Source organism: Trichomycterus rosablanca, chromosome 5 (genome assembly GCF_030014385.1).
Source record: "Trichomycterus rosablanca isolate fTriRos1 chromosome 5, fTriRos1.hap1, whole genome shotgun sequence".
Classification (NCBI taxonomy): Eukaryota; Metazoa; Chordata; class Actinopteri; order Siluriformes; family Trichomycteridae; genus Trichomycterus; species Trichomycterus rosablanca.
Window position 1 is genome coordinate 19653124 of NC_085992.1, and position 23998 is coordinate 19677121.

At 38.8% G+C, this 23998-nt stretch overlaps 1 protein-coding gene across 1 annotated transcript; it reads left to right on the forward strand.

Annotated features, from left to right (window-relative positions):
- Positions 1 to 315: 315 nt before the first annotated feature.
- fam83ha (family with sequence similarity 83 member Ha) lies at positions 316 to 16026 on the forward strand. The gene is made up of 6 exons (XM_062995811.1): positions 316 to 426; positions 4295 to 4745; positions 4875 to 5039; positions 7974 to 8098; positions 8188 to 14218; positions 15553 to 16026. Exons 2-6 carry the CDS (start codon positions 4302 to 4304, stop codon positions 15559 to 15561), a joined length of 6774 nt encoding a protein of 2257 aa, XP_062851881.1. The 5' UTR covers positions 316 to 426; positions 4295 to 4301; the 3' UTR covers positions 15562 to 16026.
- Positions 16027 to 23998: the final 7972 nt, after the last annotated feature.

The window sequence follows — 23998 nt, forward strand, 5'->3', positions numbered from 1 at the left end:
TGGCATAGCTTAAAGTCAACAGTCCAGATTAAGTGAATGTTGTCAAGTTTTCCAACAGAGGAAATATGTCAAATAAAAAGCTGATTTTTACGTTCTACGTTTAGTCAAGAAATTAAGTGAAGAGTTTTATATTTTATTAATTTTAGTTTAATATTATTATTTAGCCATATCTTTACACATCTTCCGGTGCACTGCAAATGAACTCTCAGGGCACAAGTACAGTTCTGTAAGAAAGGGCAAAACGAAGACAGTAAAAAAGGAGTTTTGCTGTTCCTTTTACATACCGCAGCGGTACCGTCGCTAACAAACTGGTTTTACCAGGAAAGCTAAAACGTGTTTTCAAGACTAGTCCTGCCTTTAACCGGAATGTAATCATTCTCAGACGATGGGACAGGATCACAGAAGAAGGGTAAAACTAAAAGACTGGTAAGTCTCGAACTTTAGTTTTGCGCTGTTATTGTTATGTATTTACGAAACGGTGTATGTTGAGTTTATCGTGACAGAAATATTACATTCTACATTGTGTCCTTTTTCTTATGGTCATATTTTGTGCAGATTTCGCAATGTTCTTAGAGCTTCAAGAGTTTTAAATCTCCCCCGCGTGACGTTTCCATGGCAAACGCATTTGAAACCCAAGTCCCGTGCTGCTATTTGGCTAATATTCAAGATTATTATGCTATTTAATGTTTATCATATATTTAATCTGAATCTCCTTACATACAAACGTAATGTGATTCAGATATTAGTGTGTTTCTTAGTTTTTGCTTTACCCCGAGAGAGACACACCCTATATTTCAATAAATTACAGAATGCCCGAGGAATGGAAGTTAAACAGCGCAAAAACGATTTAAAGGTTTAATCTTAGTCGCTTACGAAAGTTGTCTGCTGTTAAAATATCAGACTAAAGAACTTTGAACCAGACCAGATTTTGGCACAATAGGCTACATTATTACTTTCTGATAACAGCTTGGTGAAATCTGCATAGTGTACCAATAGTTTAACAATTCCTTAACCATTTAGAACACGAGCCGTATAACTACCACATTTCTGTTTCTTTTTTCTCTGTAAATAACTTCTACACATTTACAGGGAACATGTAGCCTTTGTCATGTCTGAAACGACTAATGAATAATTGAAACATAGCTTTTGAAAATCTTCATAAATTCTTTTACATGTCTTGATGGGCCATGATGGGTCAAGACAAATTATTTAACGATTTTTATGTTGGGTCAAGTATATATGGCAGTTAAGATTATAGCTTAGGTGTTTTTGTTTTTGTAATAGTGGGCACTTGTTAGTGAATATGATTGCTTATAGGGGTTGTTAGACCGCACCCATTAAAATCATATAAAACAGTTTTGCCAAACAAATCACAGTTTGTCATATACTGAGAGGAAATGTGTCTGGATTGTCAGATTTTAAATATTATATTAAACACAGAAAGGCAGATGCAAACTTCATTTTAGTATAGAATTATATTTCTAATATAGGCTCTTAAGTCATCAGTCATTAGCAGGCATAGCTAAAAGCTAACACACCGAATGCCTTGTTACAAAGCGTTCATTTGTTCTAAAGAGTATGCAAAAGTTTGCACTCAACCATATGAACAAGCCTGTGTCTATTTTTACCTCTGGAGGTTCAGGACAGCACAATGTTGCACTGTGCATTTTTACGTATTTAGTTTGGATAGTTATAATGTTTTTTTCCATCAACATGTGGTGAGACATTATGGTTTAAAGGGTAAGTTGACACATTTTGATTGGCTGCTTTTGTTAGGGATTTCTTTTTAAAAATTATTTTCAATGCAATGCAGATGTTAATTCTACTGATTAACAGTGAGTACTAGATACTGATCAGATTCTGACAGTCTCATTTACCAAGACAACTCTGGTTTCTGTTGCAAAATCACGACAAATATGATGGTAAAACAATTTAGGTCACTATTGTTATTTTATTGTGTGTTCTTATTCTTGGTTGTGTCATTATCCTGGTATTTTTTGAACATGTTGACATTCTTGTTATCGACTAAATAAATTAAGCTTCATTTGAATGGTAAAAAGTACTCTAAATTTCTGCTACCAGTATCAAATTAACATATGTTAACAACACAACCAGATAAAAAAATACAAATTGTAAAATTGACATTAAGAATGATAGGGAAAAAAACAGGAGAAGGTTTACATAAGTACACATAAATAATTAGACAATTGTCAAAGCATTGTATAAACCAGTGAACAATTTCATTTTGTAACGTGACTCATCTGCTGAATAAATTTGGCAGTGAGTCATGTTAAGAGTTGCGTATTTCTTTGTTGGCATTTTGACTGGTGAGGGGGGGGTAACAGAGATGCAAATGGTGGGATAGGTGTTAAACTCATGCACGGTGAAATTAGTCGGTTCCAAAAATTCCATGTCTTTCCCTTTTTTCAGATAGCTGCCCGTCATACTGTGACATTTAGTTTTGCGGTATCCCTGTTCTTATACCTTTTTTTGTTGCAGGCTGCTAATGTTTTCTGTGTCTTTCAATTGTTAATTTGTTTTTATAAATTTGGCCACCTTTTTCATTTGTGATTGTCCCCTTTTTGTTAGTGTTAGTGGTGTTTAGCCACAGTATTGTTCTTCTTTGGTTAGAACATCTTGCACTTGGGCTCTGTTTTTATTTTTGCCGGTGTGTGAACTCACAATTCAATAGCGAGGCATGTCCAACACATTTACAGAGAAAGTGGATAGAACAGGGATAGCGTAGAACTGAGAACTAAATGTCACAAAATGACGTCGGTGATAAGCCAGCTCTCGGAAAAAGGAAAGAAGGGTACTTTTAGAACCTGCCAGTTCGACCAAGCACAAGCACACAACTGGTGCTTCCTGAGCATAACATGGATTTAAGGATGGTGTCCTCTATGAAAAAGGGACATCATGCCACCTCTAGGACAATACACTCTCCTAGGGCGGTTCCACCATGAGATTTAGTATCACCGCTTAAGAGAAATGCAAGCTTCAGCAAAGGAGCTGACAAAACTGGGGTGTGAAATCGTGATATATAGAAGAACTTCCACCTGCATGAGGCTCAGGTGATTGTCAATCAAGAGAAACTGACACATCAATCATCTGCGCCTCTGTGCCAGCCAAAACGGCAATGCAAAAGGACATGACTAAGGCTAATATGGCCAGAAGGACAGTTCTTATTATTAAGTTTAGGTTTTTTAGGCACATATTTAGGTCTACAGAACCAACTTATTGTTTCCAACTTTGTGGCAATAGTATGGAAAAGGTTCCACTTTGACTGTGTTTTCATGCACAAAGCAAGGTCAAAAAAGACGTGGTTTGGTGTGAAGAAACTACATGCGCCTGCAAAGAGCTTTGACATAAACCCCATATAATACCTTTGGGATACACTGGATTGCAGGGTGCTTGGCTAGCCCACCACTGTTAAGATTCAGATCTGGTCAGCAGGGCATTTACACAGTATTTTTTCCAGATGTCCCGTTTTGACAATATATGGTACATCATGAAGGGGAGAATCAGAAATGGCAACTACAGCCTGTTAAGCAGCTGAAGTTTTGTATCAAGCAAGAATGGGCAAAAAATTCAAATGCAAAACTGCAACAATTAGTATACTCAGTTCCCAAACAATTAAAAAGTGCAATTAATAAATAAGGTGATGTAACACAATGGTAAACATGCCTTTTTATTTTTATTTATGCATTTTCCCTTTTTTATTTATGCATTTTCCCCTCACCATCAAGACATATCCAGTTACCCAGGTTATATCTCTCCTCAATTGCTGCAGACCCCGAGAAGAACCGTACCTAACACACATGTGTGCAGTTGACAACTGCTTCTTTGAGTCAGGTTCACACAGGGATCAGTATTGTGTACAGAAAGTTATGCACTGATCTCATTATCTTAGGAATTATGAGGAATCCCTCTGGCCCTCACACCCAGCAGACATTAGCCAATTGTGTCTGCGGCAGACATTAGCCAATCATGTCTAAGTGAAGAGCTCGAGATCTCAGCGCTGGTGGGCTAGCATATTTTACTGCTGTGCCATCTAAGCGCCCTGCCCCAATTTGTTCTGAGTGTTGTAGACCTCAAATTCAAAATGTTTATTTTAAAAATACATTTATGTTAATCAACTAAAATTCCTTTCTTTGGAATGTGGTCAGTTAATCTTACCTGTGAGGTCCATTATATAACCTAACATCTAATTAACACAACATCTAGATAAGCAATAGGCATTGCTTAGTTATTCAACAGATTTTTTTTAAGTAACAGTGTTTTTTTTATTCCACAGACTTGGTATGGCTCGTCGATCTCAATGTTCCTCAGCTGGGGAAAACCCTTTGGACCCTAACTACTTGCCTCCTCACTATCGTGAGGAATATCGCCTGGCGATAGATGCCTTGATTGAGGCAGATTTAGAGGGCTACTATGGGTATCTCAGTGAAGTCAATGTGGTGGATTTTTTATGTTTGCCAGAGATTGAGTACATCAAATGCACTGTGCGAGAACCCCGCCAGACAGCCAAAACAGACAGAAGATATGCACTTGGAGATGCAGATGGCTCCTCAGATACTTACTGGCCGACCCACTCAGATCTTGATGCCCCAGAGCTGGACTTGGGATGGCCACAGCAACATAGATTTGTTGGGCCCACAGAAATCACAACATTAGTAAACCCCTCTGACCCTGAGATGCCCAGTATCAAGGAACAAGCCCGCAGAATGATCAGAAGTGCACAGCAGGTGAGTTTGATAAAACTATAGTAATTAAATGTATGTACATGTAAACTATTAGCTTAATACATCATTTATCACACGTTTCTATAATATTTAGATGGCTGGCTTATTGTTGTGTTGTTGTTTGTACCTAAGGTGATTGCCGTGGCGATGGACATGTTTACTGATATTGACATATTTGCTGACATTGTGAATGCAGCAATGCGCAATGTGGCTGTTTATGTGCTTCTGGATGAATATAATGCTCAGCACTTTGTTGCAATGGCAAACAACTGCAGAGTAAATCTAGATGAAATTAAAGTAAGTATTTGAATATATTAATTTAAATAATGCAATTAATTATGTTCCACAATTCTACATTTACATACCTTGAAAAACAGGTTAGTTGTTGATTATTAATATAATTAAATTACAGTGCCATAATTATCTTTTTAATAAATAAAAATATTATTGTCTTTTAAGACCTTTAGACTATTTAGACTGGCAAGGCCTTTACCATTTCAATGTAACAAATTAGCATACTTAGCATAAATAGCATAGCAATACTAGAAATCGGATAATGGCCCAATACTTTGCACAGCACTGTACCCTTAATAGCATAACTGTTAAAATAAATGCCAAGATGGTGTTGTCATTTTCAAATTGAGAAATATTTCAAAATGTCTATATTCCAGGCCATGATTTCTAATAATTTATACTGATTCAACATAAAAATGTTGGAGTAATCAAAACAAGACAATAAAAATTTGGAGTGCCACACTTTATTTTTTATTCCTCCCATATTCCAAAATCACCTTACGTTGAACTCTCCTCTCTCATTTCACAAAAGGTTATTTTAACCCTTGTGTTCTGTTGACTTTGACTTTACTACCTTTTTATTTGGGGTTCTAGAAACCCTAGTGTTGTGCTGGTAAAATTTAAATACAATGAGTTCAAAACCATTGTGTTTGGAACACTATCAGTTTAAAATATTGTTTATTTGCAGTTTCCATAAAATTAGTAAAAAGTCCATAAAAAGTTTTTCCAATTAAAAAAAGTATAAAGTATCTGATTAAAAAAGGCTAAGGATATTTTGTGAACTGTTACAGAGGCTCTAAGATCTTAGGGACCACGAACAGAGCATGAGGGTCAACACTTAACCATTAGAATTAGCAGTTCGAAGCACAGTATAAAAGTAGTATAAAAGTATTATTAAAGTAGTTAAAGTAGTTAACTTGTGTTGATAAAATAAATGAGTCTGTCTTTCAGTTTGCTGTTATGACACATAAAATTCACATTTGTCCTGCCTGGTAGTTTTAGATATTTCCATATGTTTGCTTATTAGAATATTCAGAAAAGGCAGATAACTTTGCTTAAGTCATGCCAAGTAATGTACTGCCTTGTGGCATATTAAAGCAATAAGCCACGAGAGACCGTGCATTACTGCGATTTTATCACAGGGAAGGTTGTTTCCCCGTGATAAAATCATAGCAGTAATGCACGGTCTCGAGTGGCTTATTGCTTTTATAAAATGGTGGTCAACATAAATATAATAAAATACAATGTTCAATTTATAAATGTTTTTATTTACAAAAACACTTACAAAAAGCATTCTTCCGTGACCCCAGGTAGTTCGTTAACAGTGTTGCTAGGCAACATGAGGGCGAACATAACATTCACTTTTTCTTTTCAGTGGCGTATTAATATGGAATGATGTGAGGTGGTCATAGGTGTGCGTTTATGTGGGATTTTACAACGGCTTTGAACGCAGCTCAGCCAATCAGATTTTAGGACCGGAACTATCCGTTTTATAAATAATATTTATATTGTCTTATTTCAACATTTATTTTATACCAGTCCCTAAACCCTTTATTGAGAACTACTGATAGTGAGATCTAAAGTTGATTAGAAATAAGGGTAAGTGTCATTCTAATCCACTTTCTAAGATGTGTACATAATTTCCTGGTCTTTTCCAATGTAATTCTTATTCCAAACGTTCCAAAAACACAAATGTTCTAATTATTTTAGAAAGCTTAGAGTTGCAAAAATAACAGTAAGGCTCCAAGACTACCATGATATGCATTTCTGTGTATTGTAGGTATTTTTACTAACTTTTTTATCATAACAGTTTTAATTACACCTTAATTAGAGTGCTGTTATTAATTGTTATGTGTATGTAGTTCTGCTTGAGTTACTGCAGCCTGTAGTAGTCACATAATTTGTTTAATATACTTTTTTTTTTAAATAGGCTTTGGATCTACTACAATTTAAAGCAGAAAAGCAGTTACCAAGGATGAATGAATGAAAAAATTGTACATTCTTATTACTTTACATCAAGGAACACTGTTTTGTTTGTATCTGTTTAAAGATGGCTGTGTGCATTTGTTGAGACGGTGACAGAGACATAATTACTAATGTGAGAAGGGAGGTTCCTAGTAGCATGTTATTGTTCAAAATATAATAGATGCCCTTAGAGTTTTGTTTGCCGATATTAACTCTTCCTGTGACTTGTTTAGGCATAAATGGATTTAACATTAGTTAATGAAAGGGCTTCTCTGAGAGATCCACATGCCTCGTTTTTAAACAGGCTGTTTTAGAATAATAGTATGTTTTTTTTGGTTTATGTAGTCCTTTGCTACACATCCAACACAATATTTAGACAACAAAACAATATGCTTTTACTGCCTGTTTGTGTGAGTAATTATTAATGCACTATGGATGGCTTCACATTTGAAGTCGTGTCCCTCTGTATGTTCTAGTTTGACTGGTAGCTGGGGACACAGTGGTGTAGTATCATGCTGATCTGTCAGTTTCTTATATGTGACAGTCATCTATGCCCTCTGTTGCTCTGCACTGCCTAGTTTGGCTGGCAGATGGGATTAGAGACCTCAGTTGTATTTGATCTGTCAATCTCTCTTAATTGACAGACATTTGCACCTCATAAGGCATTAATTTGTTTAATGTGGAAGGTTTTCTGTTTATCACAGATTCTTACTGCCAATCTTGATTTGATATCTTCAAATAGACGCTATGTCCTATCTTGCAGGTGTGTGGGGATCGTGCCTCATTCCCAAATCCCAGTGTTTGCCTCTGTGTCAATAGTAGCTTCACACATATGATGTTTGTATATCTGTCTTATAAATTGCAATCGTTGGATTTAATTTTGGGAAGAATTTATTCAAAATATTTGAGCATATTATTTGTTGCAGTACTTTTGCAGTAGGTTTAAACCAGTTATGTTTCCCTTTATTACAGTTCATGCGTGTTAGAACTATCTCTGGCAGCACTTACTTTTGCCACACAGGAAAGTCTTTTAAAGGTCAGATGATGAATCGCTTCATGCTTGTGGACTGTAGAGTTGTTCTGAGTGGCAACTACAGGTAACATTTGTTTAATTGAATAAAATATAATATGTATAGTGTAATATGAGTACATTATACAATTTTTTTAATCTGATATTTCTTTGTAGCTTTATGTGGTCTTTTGAGAAGATCCATCGTTGCATAGCTCATGTATTTTTTGGAGAACTTGTGACCACCTTTGATGAAGAGTTTCGAATTCTGTATGCCCAGTCAGAGCCTCTCATTGCTACAAATGCCATTACATATGTAGATGACTATAGCAACTTCCCTGGAAGACATCACAACATAGAAAGTACCCATGCCTTTAGGAAAGAATATCCTCCCTTTAAAGACAACTGCACAGAATGGCTAAGGCATTCGTTTGATGAACACATGAATGTGGGCCCCAAAATGATGCCATTAAGGAGGGGTGAAGTGTTCCACAGGTCCACAGAAGATATTCTTCCTCATACAATAAATGCTACTCAACAGTTTATAGGAGAGCAACCATTTTTGGAGCAACGAAGACCCATGAGAGGCCCTACCACTAAAGAGATTGGCAGTTTTAAAGGATCTGGACATACAGGAGGGCCTAGTTTTGTCTATGCACAGAAGAATGCAGTAAACATAGGGAATTATCATGATGAGAGTATGGAGATCCCGAGCCATCATTTTCCAAGAGAAGAATATTTCCATCAGAGGCCTGGTCCTGGTTATAAAATATATGCTAAGCCAAGAGACCAAAGCTACCATCAATATGATCAATATTCAGACCCTGATTTTGCCTCTGAAAAAAATGATGCAGAAGAATCAGGAGATTATGACCATGTACAAAGATATTTACAGTCATATCCTCCTATGGAGGAGGAGCGTGATGAGAATGTGTTAGTACCTGTTAAGTCAGCTTCCAGGAGACATAGTATGGGGCAAAGCTTTGCATGTCAGACCTCTGCAATGCAGCTAAACTTACCAGATCAAAAACAATCATTGAATATACGTAATCGAAAATCTGAACCAAAGGAAGGACTGCGAGTTTGGAGGATAAGCTCATATCTGAGTGCACTTCGAAACACAGGACAGCCTGACATTGAAGATCTACAAAGTAGTGATTCTTGTGAGGATGTTCCCTATGGCAGACAGGGAACACCTGAACCTGACATTTCAACAACAAGACAAGAAAAAAATTGGTTTACCAAGGGTCCCACTTCCAAGAACACCTTACCTGTCCAGCAAATAAACATTCCTGAGATTACAGTTGATCTTACAGAGGCTGTTGCTATACCAACAAATGCAGGGCCAAAACCAGCATCAGCTTCAGAGTCATCTTGTACTACTGATGGTGACAACAAAGAACCTAAAGAAACTAACTCATTCTATGAAGAGTTTTTCAGAAAAAAGCCCAATTTAGCTCTCCAGAAAAACTCAAGATTGAGACACTCATTAATATTTAACTCTAAACTGGACCAGGATACTTTAGAGGAGAAAGGAAATTCATTAGACCAGACAGATGAGGATAATCTGTCAAAACAATCCTTTATTGTTTCTAGTATCCTTGAGAAAAAGAGACATTCTACAAAGAAACCTATACAGTGGACTGATTTTATAAAATCATCTGGTGATACAGCTTCAGATTCCACACAGTCTGAAGACCTTTCCAGCAAAACAGGGGAAACATCTGAAGAAAAGAAATGGGAGACTCCTCAGATTCAAAAGGTTGCTCAAGAGGAAATATGCATTGCTTCTCAAAAGACACAACCTCAGGATTACCTTTCTGATAAGCCAAAAACAACTCAATCTTCATTTGTTCTTTCAGATAGGGGAGTCCCTTTTATAGATATGAATGATCCTGAATGTAGACTTCGTTTTTTTAAAGAACTAGCAGCTAAACGCAAAGCTGAACAGGCTCCAGAGAAACACATGGACACATCCTCCAAAGAGCCTGATAAACCAGAGACTGCCCCCACCAGTGACACAGCAAAAGAAAAAGTGCCTGCTTTAAAGAGCTCTAAGAAAACACATGCTGCAACAGACGACATTTCTGCATCTCCTCAGACACGACCTGTAAGCACTTTGGAGAATTCTAAAGACACTATTGCCTCACACCTTAGGCCCAAAGTATCCATTCATACCAGTGGGGCACAAGAACGCACTTTCAAAGATGACAGGTTGATTGCAACAACAGCCACAGATGCAGAGAAAATTAAGCATAAGAAAAAACTATCAGAAGACTGTGACTCATCCTTAGACATAGCACAAGAAGAAAGTGCTACTACAAAACCAAGAGACGACTTAATGACACAAACAAAACACACTAACCTGTTTAGTAAAATTCCACATATCTCTTCCCCAGAGTTTATATTTACAAGAAACAAACTACCAGATGTTACTGAGTCAGGGTCTAGTTTACTTTGCCTAAGTAATCTAAAACTTGATTCAGTGGATTCTCAGGTCCACACAGCTGCAAACAACAATGCAAATGTTAATGCACAAGAGACAAGCTCCTCTGTGAATGATTTTTTATTAGATGTTTTAGCAGCAAATCCAATTTCACCAATACCTTCTTTAAATATCACTACAACAGGGACACATCCTCCTAAAAAGTCTAATTTATCAGAAACAAGTGCTTCACAACAGTCTACTCCAGTTGAACTTGGCCAGGCTAAACATCTTGCTTCTACAAATGGACTTACTTTCACACATACTACTGCATCACAGACAGGTCATTGTAAAAAGTCCATTGCATCAGAGGTTGTCCATGCTGAACATTCTGGCACAACAGACACAGCTTCTTCTATGGACATCACTGTTATACATACAGACCAACATCCAACATGCCCTTCCCAAATTCCCACTGCTACAGAGGCATTCCCTTCCCAAGTTTCCAATACAACAGAGACACGTCTTTCCCAAATTCCCACTGCAAATAAGACATCCCCTTCAAAACTTCTCACTGAAACAGAGACATGCCCTCCCCAACTTCCTACTGAAAAGAAGACATGCCATTCCAAGCTTTCCAATGCCACACAGACCGTGCCTTTCCAGCAAACCACTGCAACAGTGACAAATTCCCTCCATTCCACTTCTGTAATGACTTCCCCTGTGGTGACCGGCCCTCCTCAACATGTCCCATCTGCAAAGACAGACACTTCTCAACATACTGCTGAAAGAAGCACAGATACTGTAAAACACCCCACTGTAATGGAGACTAGGTCTCCTCAGCAGTTCTTTGCCACAGAGACAGGGCCTTTACAGCAACCTTCTGCAGAACCAGATTCTTTACAACCTGCCACTTCCACACAGACTGGTCTTTCCCAATCTGTCTTTGTTGGAGTGACAGACACTCCTCAATGTCCCGCTGAAATAGACACTAGCACTTTAAAATATCCCACAGTAATGGTGACTACAGATTTTCTACAAAATCCATCTGCAACAGAGTATGATCTTTCTCGACATTTGTCTGCTGCAAAGACAGACAGTTCTCAACATCCTGTTAAAACAGACACTGGCAATTTAAAACATTCCACTGTAACAGAGAGTGGGTCTTCTCAACATCCTTCTCTGACAAAGATAGAGCCTTCCCAGCAGTCCATTGCTACAGAGACAGCTTCTCAACAAAATCCCACTGCAACAGAAACTGGTCATTTCCAACATGTTACAAAGACAGATACTCCTCAATGTCCTCCTGAAACAGACACTAGCACTTCAAAAAACTCCACTGTAACAGATACTGTGCCTTCCCAACATCCCTCTCTCACAAGGACAGGGTCTTCTAATAAACCTACTAAAACAGAGACATATTCTCTTCAAAATGCCTCTGCAACAGAGTCTGATCCTTCTCAACATGTGTCCACTGTAAAGACAGACAGTTCTCAATGTCCTCCTGAAACAGACACTGGAAATTTAAAACATTCCAGTGTAACAGAGACTGGGCCTTCTCAACATCCCTCTCCTGCAAAGACATGGCTTATCCAACAACCCACAGCTACAGAGACAGATTCTCTACAAAATCCCACTGCAGCAGAGACTGGTCCTTCCCAACATGACTCAGCTGCAAAGACAAACACTCCTCAACCTTCTCCCAAAACAAACACTGGTATGGGGACTGTACCTTCCCACCATCCCTCTGAGACAAATGCAGGACCTTCACAACAACCCACTGCTACAGAAAAATGTTCTCTTCTTCCCACTGCAGCAGAGACTAGTTCTGAAGAACCCCTTGAAACAGAGACAGGTACTTTAGAGCATCCCACTGTAATGGAGACTGGTCCTTCCCAACATTACTTTGCTTCAAAGACAGATACTCCTCAATATCCTACTGAAACAGACATGGGTACAATCACTTTAAAACCTTCCACTGTAATAGAGACTGGTTCTTCCCAATCTTCCACTGCTACAGATAAAGATTATCTACAAAATCCCACTGTGACAGAGACAGGAACTGCAAAACACCCCACTGGAACTTCAGTGGAGACTGGTACCCCCCCAGAGATGGGGCTTTCCCAACAACCCACTGCAATGGAGACAGATTCTTTTCAACATGCATCTGCTATAGAGACTGTGCTCATCCAACCACCCACAGCTACAGAGACAGATTCTCTACAAAATCCCACTGCAGCAGAGACTGGTCCTTCCCAGCATGTCCCTGCTGCAAAGACAGACACTACTCAACATTCTCCCAAAACAAACACTGGTATGGAGACTGTTCCTTTCCACCATCCTTCTGAGACAAATGCAGGACCTTCACAACAACCCACTGCTACAGAAAAATGTTCTCTTCCAAATCCCACTGCAGCAGAGACAGGCACTTTAGAGCATCCCACTGTAATGGAGACTGGTTCTTTCCAACATGTCTTTGCTGCAAAGACAGATACTCCTCAACATCCTCCTGAAACAGACATGGGTACAATCACTTTTAAACCTTCCACTGTAATAGAGACTGGTTCTTCCCAATCTTCCACTGCTTCAGACAGAGATTCTCTACAAAATTCCACTGTGACAGAGACTTGTCCTTCCAAACATTTCTCTGCTGAAAAGACGGACACTTCACAACCCCTACCTGAAACAGGCACAGGAACTTCAAAAAACCCCACTAAAACATCAGTGGTGACTGGTACCCCCCCAGAGATGGGGCTTTCCCCACAAACCACTGCAATGGAGACAGATTCTTTACAACATTTATCTGCTGGTCCTTTCAAGCATGTCTCTGTTACAAAGACAGACAGTTCTCAAAATCCCCCTGAAACAGATGCTGGAAGTTTAAAACATTCCAGTGCAACAGAGACTGGTCCCTCTCAACACATCTGTGCTACAGAAATAGAGCCCTCCAAACTAACCACTGCAACAAAGTTTGACACTGAGAATTCCTCTGAAGCAAAAATAGGCAATTCTGAACTTTCATCTCTGAAGTCTTCTTTACATTGCACAAAAGCAGAGAAAGAAACTCATCTAATTAATAAAGACCCAAATTCTATTGGTAGTTTATCTTCAATAACAGATAATAATCTTGTGGATAGTTCAGCAGATCATTTAAACTTAACCTTAACGGATAAGCTAACAACTCAGGACAACACCCAGTCAGGTTCATGTTTATTATCAAACCCTGACAATGACTTGTGCAGTTCAGATCAGCCTAAATCTGATGAAATCAAAAATGAAAAGCCCAAAAAGGACGAAAAACAACAGCAAGTACAAATTATAGACTCTGTGAGCCCAGGGGCCGTAAGCTTTAATGAAGACAATGAGGTACAAAAAATACAAGAAAATACAGAACAAGTAGAAAGTCCTAGATGTAGCCATGCTGAGCTGGAAGCAGAAACATGTCAGACCACATGCTCTGACTCTGTAAATCAGCAACCTCTCAGTGCAGAAAACTCTACTCGTTCAAGTCATCAATCATCTACTGTAAATCTTCTGTCATGCAGCAATCTTAGAGATGACACTAAAGTCCTTTTAGAGCAGATATCTGCAAAAAACCAGGAAAAAGCGTCAAAGTTGAACCCAAGTGTGGATGAGGCTAATGACAACCTTAAGTTAGATAAACAGATGACTGTACGTCATAGGACCCATACTTGGTCTGCCAAGGCTTCACCCAAAGAACGAGAAGAGTTACTTGAAAAAATGGAGAAAAAAAGGAAAGAGAGAATTTACAGCCGTTTTGAGGTAATTTACATATATAAATGTCTACCACAAATGTAATTATTATATTTATTGGTAAATTGATATGGTTTACTGTTAAAGGGATACAGTTGAGTTAAGTCATTTTACGTAAGGAAGGGGCACATAATTTAAGGCAGTCTTGAAATTTTTTGCAGCTGCAGCACAACAACATGGCTTCTGAGGAACTGTGTTTAGTTATTTTCTTCAGTTCCTTTTTGTTAGAAGTTTTAATTCAACCCCAAATGAGAGAGAATTGGGACAGTGTAGAAAATGCAAAATAAAACAAACAAACAAATAAAATATATGCAGTGTTTCTTACATTTACTTTAATATTTATTTCATTGCAGAAAATGTAAACCCAAGATATTTAATGTTATTTCTGGTGAACTTCATTTCATTTGTTAATAAACATCAATTCCTGCCTTTCAAACCTGCAACACATTCCAAAATAATGGGATGCTAAAGCATTTACTATTTTGCAATGTTGCTATTCCTTGTCAAAACACTTGAAAGATGTTTTGACACCAAGGATACCAAGCGATGAAGAGTTGCAGGTTTTATTTTGCCCCATTCTTCATGTAAACATATTTTAAGGTGTCCAACAGTACCGGGTTATCATGGCATTTTTCATTTCAAAATTCACCACACAATCTCTGTTGGGGACAGGTCAGGACTTCAGGCATGTCAGTACTCTAAAATGCAGGAATGGATGTTTGGTAAATGAAATGAAGTTAACCAGACAAAACATGAAATATATTAGGTTCATACTGTGCACAATGAATAAAGTAAACGTAAGAAACACTGCTTTCTTTTTTGCATTTTTCATACTGTCCAAACTGTTCATATTTTTTTCTGATTTGGGGTTGTAAGGGTTTTCTTATGGTACTCTGGTTTTGTTCAGCTACATCGCACTACAATTTAGCTCTTGAAATAATGAACTGAAAATTTTTCTCTCAGATTTTGTAAATTGGTCAAAAGCTATACCAAAAGCTTTTGTTTGAAAAGTTGATTGAGGTAAACATGACAAAAATTATATATAACTCATATCTGATGTGCTGGTTGGATGATTTTGTCATTTTTTAACAACAATCATTATAATACTTTCAATTCTGCCATAACATGTTTCCTACAAATATATGTAAACCGTTGATCTCAACTACACATTGCAACTTTCCCTGATTATGTACATGTATTATGTTAATAACCACATCAGAATTAGATACACAGTGACATTGTAATTATTGTAATATATTTAAAAAAAAGAAATTATGATTCCACAGTATAGGTTTGATTTAGACATATCAGTTACCTACTAATTTATATGTCCTTTTATTTAGGTACCATAAACTGGATGTATGAAAGAAGAGGAATGGTAAAATGAATCAGAACACTGAAATTTGGTCTTCAGAGTATCCAACCTGTGTAAATAGACCCTTTAAGCTGTCTAGCTAGCTGCTTACTGTGTAGAGTGCTGAATGAGATAAGCGTTCTTAAGTACCATGGACCTGGGTGTATTACTGAATGGAGGCTGTTCTCATTCTTAATTAGCACTTATGTGTTGTTCTTGACACATTTGTCTGTAAACTGTATATTGTAAGTTCAGATTTAAGTCTTATATTTATGTAAAATAACATGTCTAGTGGCTTCTTAAAGTAGCAAAGGTAAATTCATCAATTGAATGGAAAAAAAACAGATTTACAGTTGTCACCTGTTATTGCCTTACCATATTATGTAGTTCTTTTGAATTAACATTATATTGGTTTAATATTGTTTTCTTAATTTCTTCAAACACATTTAATGGTGCACTGTATTTATCTGCATAAGTGTAGTATGTTATTACAAATAAAGATTACATATGTATCTAATTCAATGTTATTCTTATATATATATATATATATATATATATATATATATATATTTCAATATATCTTTTCATGGGACAACACTATAGACATGAAACTTGGATATAACTTAGAGTAGTCAGTGTACAGCTTGTATAGCAGTGTAGATTTACTGTCTTCTGAAAATAACTCAACACACAGCCATTAATGTCTAAATGGCTGGCAACATAAGTGAGTACACCCCACAGTGAACATGTCCAAATTGTGCCCAAAGTGTCAATATTTTGTGTGACCACCATTATTATCCAGCACTGCCTTAACCCTCCTGGGCATGGAATTCACCAGAGCTGCACAGGTTGCTACTGGAATCCTCTTCCACTCCTCCATGATGACATCACGGAGCTGGTGGATGTTAGACACCTTGAACTCCTCCACCTTCCACTTGAGGATGCGCCACAGGTGCTCAATTGGGTTTAGTCCATCACCTTTACCTTCAGCTTCCTCAGCAAGGCAGTTGTCATCTTGGAGGTTGTGTTTGGGGTCGTTATCCTGTTGGAAAACTGCCATGAGTTTTCGAAGGGAGGGGATCATGCTCTGTTTCAGAATGTCACAGTACATGTTGGAATTCATGTTTCCCTCAATGAACTGCAGCTCCCCAGTGCCAGCAACACTCATGCAGCCCAAGACCATGATGCTACCACCACCATGCTTGACTGTAGGCAAGATACAGTTGTTTTGGTACTTCTCACCAGGGCGCCGCCACACATGCTGGACACCATCTGAGCCAAACAACTTTATCTTGGTCTCGTCAGACCACAGGGCATTCCAGTAATCCATGTTCTTGGACTGCTTGTTTTCAGCAAACTGTTTGCTGGCTTTCTTGTGCGTCAGCTTCCTTCTGGGATGATGACCATGCAGACCGAGTTGATGCAGTGTGCGGCGTATGGTCTGAGCACTGACAGGCTGACCTCCCACGTCTTCAACCTCTGCAGCAATGCTGGCAGCACTCATGTGTCTATTTTTTAAAGCCAACCTCTGGATATGACGCCGAACACGTGGACTCAACTTCTTTGGTCGACCCTGGCGAAGCCTGTTCCGAGTGGAACCTGTCCTGGAAAACCGCTGTATGACCTTGGCCACCGTGCTGTAGCTCAGTTTCAGGGTGTTAGCAATCTTCTTATAGCCCAGGCCATCTTTGTGGAGAGCAACAATTCTATTTCTCACATCCTCAGAGAGTTCTTTGCCATGAGGTGCCATGTTGAATATCCAGTGGCTAGTATGAGAGAATTGTACCCAAAACACCAAATTTAACAGCCCTGCTCCCCATTTACACCTGGGACCTTGACACATGACACCAGGGAGGGACAACGACACATTTGGGCACAATTTGGACATGTTCACTGTGGGGTGTACTCACTTATGTTGCCAGCTATTTAGACATCAATGGCTGTGTGTTGTGTTATTTTCAGAAGACAGTAAATCTACACTGCTATACAAGCTGTACACTGACTACTCTAAGTTATATCCAAGTTTCATGTCTATAGTGTTGTCCCATGAAAAGATATAATGAAATATTTGCAGAAATGTGAGGGGTGTACTCTTTTTTGTGATACACTGTATATACTTGAGTTTTCCTCAGGTAAAACTTAATTTGACATCTGACCATAAGCTTTTTGGACATATTATTCCAAAAATGGGCACTATTTGGAGGCTGGTACAAACCCAGCCCACCATGGCTATAGCATGCTCCAGGATGTTATAACGTATCTGTGGGAAGTATTGCCTACTCAGTAAGAAGGGCATATGTAATGTCAGACACTAATGTTTGTCAAAAAAAAGGCCAGACTCATAATCAAAGTTATTTAATTAGCAGTGGGTTTGAGGTGCAGGTCACTGAAGTTCCTCCACATAAAATGTAACTAAAACAAGTCTGTTATTTTATGCTCAGGTTCACAGTGTTATACAACAGGAACCATTTTAAGCGTAAGAGTTTTGATAAAAAATTAATTGTAATTGGTCAGTTCTGGAGAAACCAGTTAACACATCCTGAAAACAGCATATGCTTCATTTTCTTCTTAATTTTTGAGAGTACTGCCAGCCCTCTGATGATGGAATTCATAGTTCTTTAATTACACCTTCCTGCCCCAGAAAGAAGCCTGGAGGTGTTCTACCCATGTCTGTATTATTCTACTAATGGTACCACACCTAGGTCACCTTACGGTGAGGTCATGTTATGCTGGATTTAAAGACAAGGCCGGTACTGCTCTTGGGTGTGTGTGTAATCCAAGTAAAATAAATACACACCACTGCCTCTACCTGTCTCATATAAAAGGTCATAAAAGTAAGGTGTGCACCTTGATAAACCCCAAAAGCCATATTGAACACAAACATATAATATAAATTCCATGGTCTACCCACATAGTCTACCCACATAGTCCAGCATTCTCTAAATGGAACTTGGAGCTTCATACTTTACAGTGCATGGCAGATATTTTGGCCTATTACTTTTTTGAAAAAAATCCTGAAAGATTGAAAAACAAGCTCAGCGTGTGCGTTTCAACCCTTTGTTCAACTTTCTGACTTAGGTGCCAAACTGCTTGGAGGCAGTATCACTGCACTGACATCACACCTCTGTAAGGGCATTAAGCGCAGTAGCAAACTTGCACATTATTCTGTCACAGAATAAAACATGTGCACAGTTGATTCAGAAGAAAGTTTTCAGACCCCCAGATTTTTGCCAGTTTATTGTCTTATGGGTTTGTTTTTGAAGATTGCCATTTGTACCTATCAATCTACAATTAATTATCCATTCTAACAAAGTATAATAAAAAAAAACATGAAAAACATGTTAATCTCAATTGAATTCCTTCCAAGCACACACCTAGGTCTATAAAGGTGATAAGATCAGTTTCAGGATAAAAACCAAGCGACAGAGTGCAATACAGTGTCTGTGGATCTCCATGATTAAATTGTGGCAAAGCATAGATCAGGGTAAGAAAACAATACAAGAAAGAAACCTTGCCAAAGTGTTCCCAGGACCACAGTGGTCTTAATAATTTTACATTTGAAGTTGAAAATTTTTTTTATATTGAAACATGGCACTGCATTGAACATTGCTAAAGTTGTCTGTCACGCTAAATTGGGCATTTAGGCAAGCACCCTGGTCAGGGAGGTAAGGAAAAAACCCAAGTGTCTCTTTTAAAAACCTCCAAAATTCTTGTGCAAAGACAGAAAATCCAATTCTCTCAGACATTTATGACAAATTACACTAGCCCACCACCAATCCAGGTTCAAATCTGGTTCAAATTCTTTAAGTATTTGCTGATTTTCTTAAAAAAATTAGTCCTATCAACCAAAAAGGCTTTAATTGTTAGAGACTTTAATATTCATTGTGAAAATAATTGTGATCCACCTAAATTCCATTTAGAATCTAGGGGTACAACCCAGAATGTACTCACCCTGTGTACCTTTAAATAACATGGTACCGACACGGACAACCTGGTTGTTTAACTACAAAACTGGAATGCAAATGGCAGCACACTACACTGGAGGTATATGAGATAGAACAGTGGTTCTCAACAGGGGGGTGGGGTGGAAAAAATTAATAGGCTATTAACACACAGGAGCTCTCTTGTGATGTCATATTAATCTATTTTAAATTACCTATAGCCTACACTAGGTTTTGAGAATGGACAAATATTTAATTCACAAAAATTTAATTCAGAGCCCTTGCATAGCATAATAAATGCATCCCTTAGCTTTGGATATGTACCGGAATCGTTAAATGTGCAGTTATTAAACCCCTGATTAAAAAACCTAATCTTGATCCACATTTGCCAATTTCAAATTTTCCTTTTGGCTCCAAGATTCTAGAAAAAGCAGTTTGCCAACCTCACAGCAGGAAGCGTACATCAACCTGTTTTACATCAAAGCAAATTTCATTTTCCAGGAGCTGCAGTGCCAAACTCTCAGCACCTGTAGCCAGGGCAACTTAAGGAAACCCCAAACAAACATTTACAGCTGAGTGTTTCCTCAGTCGGTATGGTAGTTGTCCAGTGTGCGTTACTCCCTGGCTTGTTTTCTCATGAGATCTCTTGATTCTTTAACACTCTTAAAGTGTTGTTTGGTTGGCCTCAAATTCACTTAACAGAAATCATTACTTCTTAAACTGAATTCTATCCCCGAGTCAGTTGCCTAAATCAACTAGCTTTTTGACTTTTTACAGTTGGTTTACTATACACTTAAGGCTTATTTTCTCACCTTTTTTCTATTCTAGCATGGGGAGAGAAGCATTGGGACTTGCTTGTTCTATCACTTTAAGAAGGGGGTCGGGCCACTGTAACATTTAGACTGCTGGAGTCCATTTTTCATGCCCTGCACACTGACGTCCTACCCTGCCTGTTGAGTGACCGTTTTTCCTTTCATTTATTTTTGCCCTGGACCAAGGACGGATTAAGAATAGTCTGGCCCTCACCCCCCCCCCCCCCCCCCCAGGCTCATGTTCAGATCTGAAGGATATGCTGCAGCGAGTGAGTTAGCCTTTAAAGTGAGCTCACTGTTGGACATATTGTCAGGCATGAAAAGAACATCAAATAACTCAGTTAAGTGTGTGTATGCATTCAAACGGTGGTTGAGACAGGACACAAGTTTGTCAATGACAACATTGAAAGTTTCGATCCGAAACTTGTCCTTTCCGTTAAATGCTACACCTGGCTCTGCACTATGATCAGACATAATTTTGCGCTTCTTTGTACGCTGGAGGTCATGCCTGTACTCTTGGGAGACAGCAGTGGTGACATTTAAAGCTGCCCCTTCAAACACCTCAAAGTTATCTCTCTGTGCTGGCACAAAGTCTCGTAAAGACAAGAGAAGTTGTGTAGCTGTACATATGTCAATATCATGCTTCTGCAGCTGCAGGCTTGTGGCTTGGAACCTCTGTAGTATTGTGTCCCAGAAGTATGCCATGAAGGCCATCTCCAACGTGTCCAATTTGTCACAGAGTGCAGAGGCTTCACTTTGAGTTACACATTTCTCCTCCATATCTTTAGACATATCATTCAATGCCTCTCTCAGTTGTGCATAATATTTCCAAAGAGCCTTAGTTGACTCAGCTCGTGCGCTCCATCGAGTACCTGACAGTGATTTCAGTGTGAGTTTGATATTAGTATCACGGAAAACCTTTCCCCACCTGTGTGTAGATGATGCACAAAATGTGTACATTGCCTGTACAAAGTCAAAAAAACGTCCAGCTTCTGGGCTACTGTCAACAGCATTGACACCAACTAAATTCAGTGAATGTGCTGCACAGGGGACATAACAAATCAAAGGGTTTCTTTGTTTAAGATGAGCTTGGACTCCATTGTACTTTCCCGACATGTTACTTGCATTATCATATGACTGGCCCCTACAGTTGGATAAGTCTAGGCCCAGATTCTCCACCATAGCAACGACACACTCTGCCAAACTGTCCCCACTATGGTTTTAAATAGGCTCAAAAGCTAGAAAACGCTCAACTACATGTCCGTCATTATTAACAATTATTAACTATAACAGAGAAGTATTTTGGCTAGGGCCCAAAAGCATGGCTAGGGGCCCCAAAAGCATGGCTAGGGCCCCCAAGAGGCCCTGGGGTCAAAGTCCCTAATAGTCAGAGGATCCTTAAAATGGAGGGCCCTCGGAAATAAAAATATATTGTATCATAAATGTTGATAGGCATCGCAAAATGTTTTGGGCCAGGGCCCCCCCGGGGCCCCCTGACCTCAAGGGCCCCTGGGCGCTGGCCCCACTGGCCCGGTCAGTAATCCAGCCATGCCCTGGACCATCGACAACAAGTCCAAAAGCCAGGATCTGTCATGGTACACTTCCTGAAGCTTAATATAAATAAAACTGAAATTCTCCTTGTAGGAACTAAGACCACTCTAGCGAAAACCCAATCATTTACTTTGAACTTTGAAAACTCTGCCTTCTTCCCAGGTTAAAAGCCTGGGTGTTGTTCTTGACAGTCATCTTTCTTTCAAATCACACATCAATAACATTACACGATCTGCCTACTTCCACTTAAGAAATATCAACCACCTACGCCCGTTCCTTAGTCAAACAAGTACTGCCATTCTCGTCCATGCGCTGGTATCATCCCGAATTGACTACTCAATTGACTATCTCAGGTTTAGTGGCGGTGATACTGGGACTATCTCTACTTTCTGGTCTGCAGGTTCACGGCGCTCAAAGAGCTCCATCAGATGTGTAGATCACAGTGTGCTAATTCCACTGGCTAAATCTCAAGTAAACATGCACACGTCTTCTCACAAATTTGGTCTTTTCAACATTAGATCCATCACTAACAAGGCTTCTATGGTTAATGACTTCATCATAGATCATAAACTGGATTTTTTATGTCTTACGGAAACTTGGCAGCCACAGAATGACTTTCTACACCTGAACTCTGCAGTTCCACCAGGATTTGTTTACATATGCAAATCGCGTTCCTCCGGTAAGGGCGGTGGTCTCGCGCTGATCTATCGCGAGAGTATACAACTAACGCCACTCTCGTTACCTGATCAGACGTCATTTGAACTGTTGGCTGTAAAGCTCTGTTGATCCACACCCACCATCATTGCTGTTCTGTACAGACCCCCCAAGTCATCATCAAATAGTTTCATTAATGAACTATCAACACTTTTAACCACTCTTAGTGCAATGTCTCCTAATATCATTTTAATGGGAGACTTTAATGTTCATTTTGATAACACTGAAAACATGTTCACAAAAGATTTTAAAGCAGTTTTAGACTGCTTTGATCTTTCCCAAAGTGTGAATTTTGTAACACACAGTAAGGGCCATATCCTTGATTTAGTTTGCTGCTCTGGCATTACACCTTATGATATTTCTTCAGCTGAGTTACCCATTTCAGATCATAAAGCTGTGTTATTTATTGCTAATTTACAACTTGGTAAATCAAAGGTACATCGTATGATGTCATATCGAAACATCAGACATGTTAATCCAGAGGACTTTGCCAGGTTAATCACGTCTAGTCCGATCTCAGCCTCAGTTTCCTCTTCCATGGATCTGGTCAAATATTACAATAGTAATTTATCCTCAGCGCTTGATTCTTTGGCCCCACTGAAAATACGCGCTGTCTCATTTGCCCATACTGCCCCCTGGTATACACCTGAATTACGTGAACTTAAGGTGGTTGGCCGGCGCTTAGAGCGGCTCTACACTAGGACTGGACTGACTGTGCATAAACAAATGTACCTTGATCATATGCTGCAATATAAAGATGTCCTCTCAGCGGTGAAAACTTCTCACTATGCAAATATCATCAATGCAGGTAAAGGGAATACTAGGTGTCTCTTTTCAACAGTAAAAAGACTACTCCAGCCACCTGCACACGACATGAACAGTATCAGCACTAAGGAACAATGCTCAGCTTTTTTGAAGTTTTTCAATTCCAAAATGTGCACAATTCATGAGCAGCTGTCCTCTGAAATAACTGTGCAGTCTGACTCACTGTCAGCAAGCATCACAGATCTGTTTTCACCCTCTGTTTTATGTGACTTTAGTCTTCCAACTGAAAGTCCAGTACGTCTACTTGTTATTTGGACCCAATTCCTACATCCCTACTAAAAGTTTGTTTGCCTTCGATCATTTCCATCATATGTAGAATTATTAACTCTTCCTTGACCACTGGTATAGTTCCCCCTTCACTGAAAGTTGCCATAATCCGACCAACTCTGAAGAAACCTGGTTTAGACCCTTCTGATTTAAATAACTATCGGCCAATTTCAAATTTACCATTCATTTCCAAAATCCTTGAGAAGGTGGTTGCAGCTCAACTTCAGCTTCACCTTCATAATAACAATCTTTTTGAAAGATTCCAATCTGGTTTCCGCCCTAAACACAGCACAGAAACTGCACTGGTTAAGTTAACCAATGACCT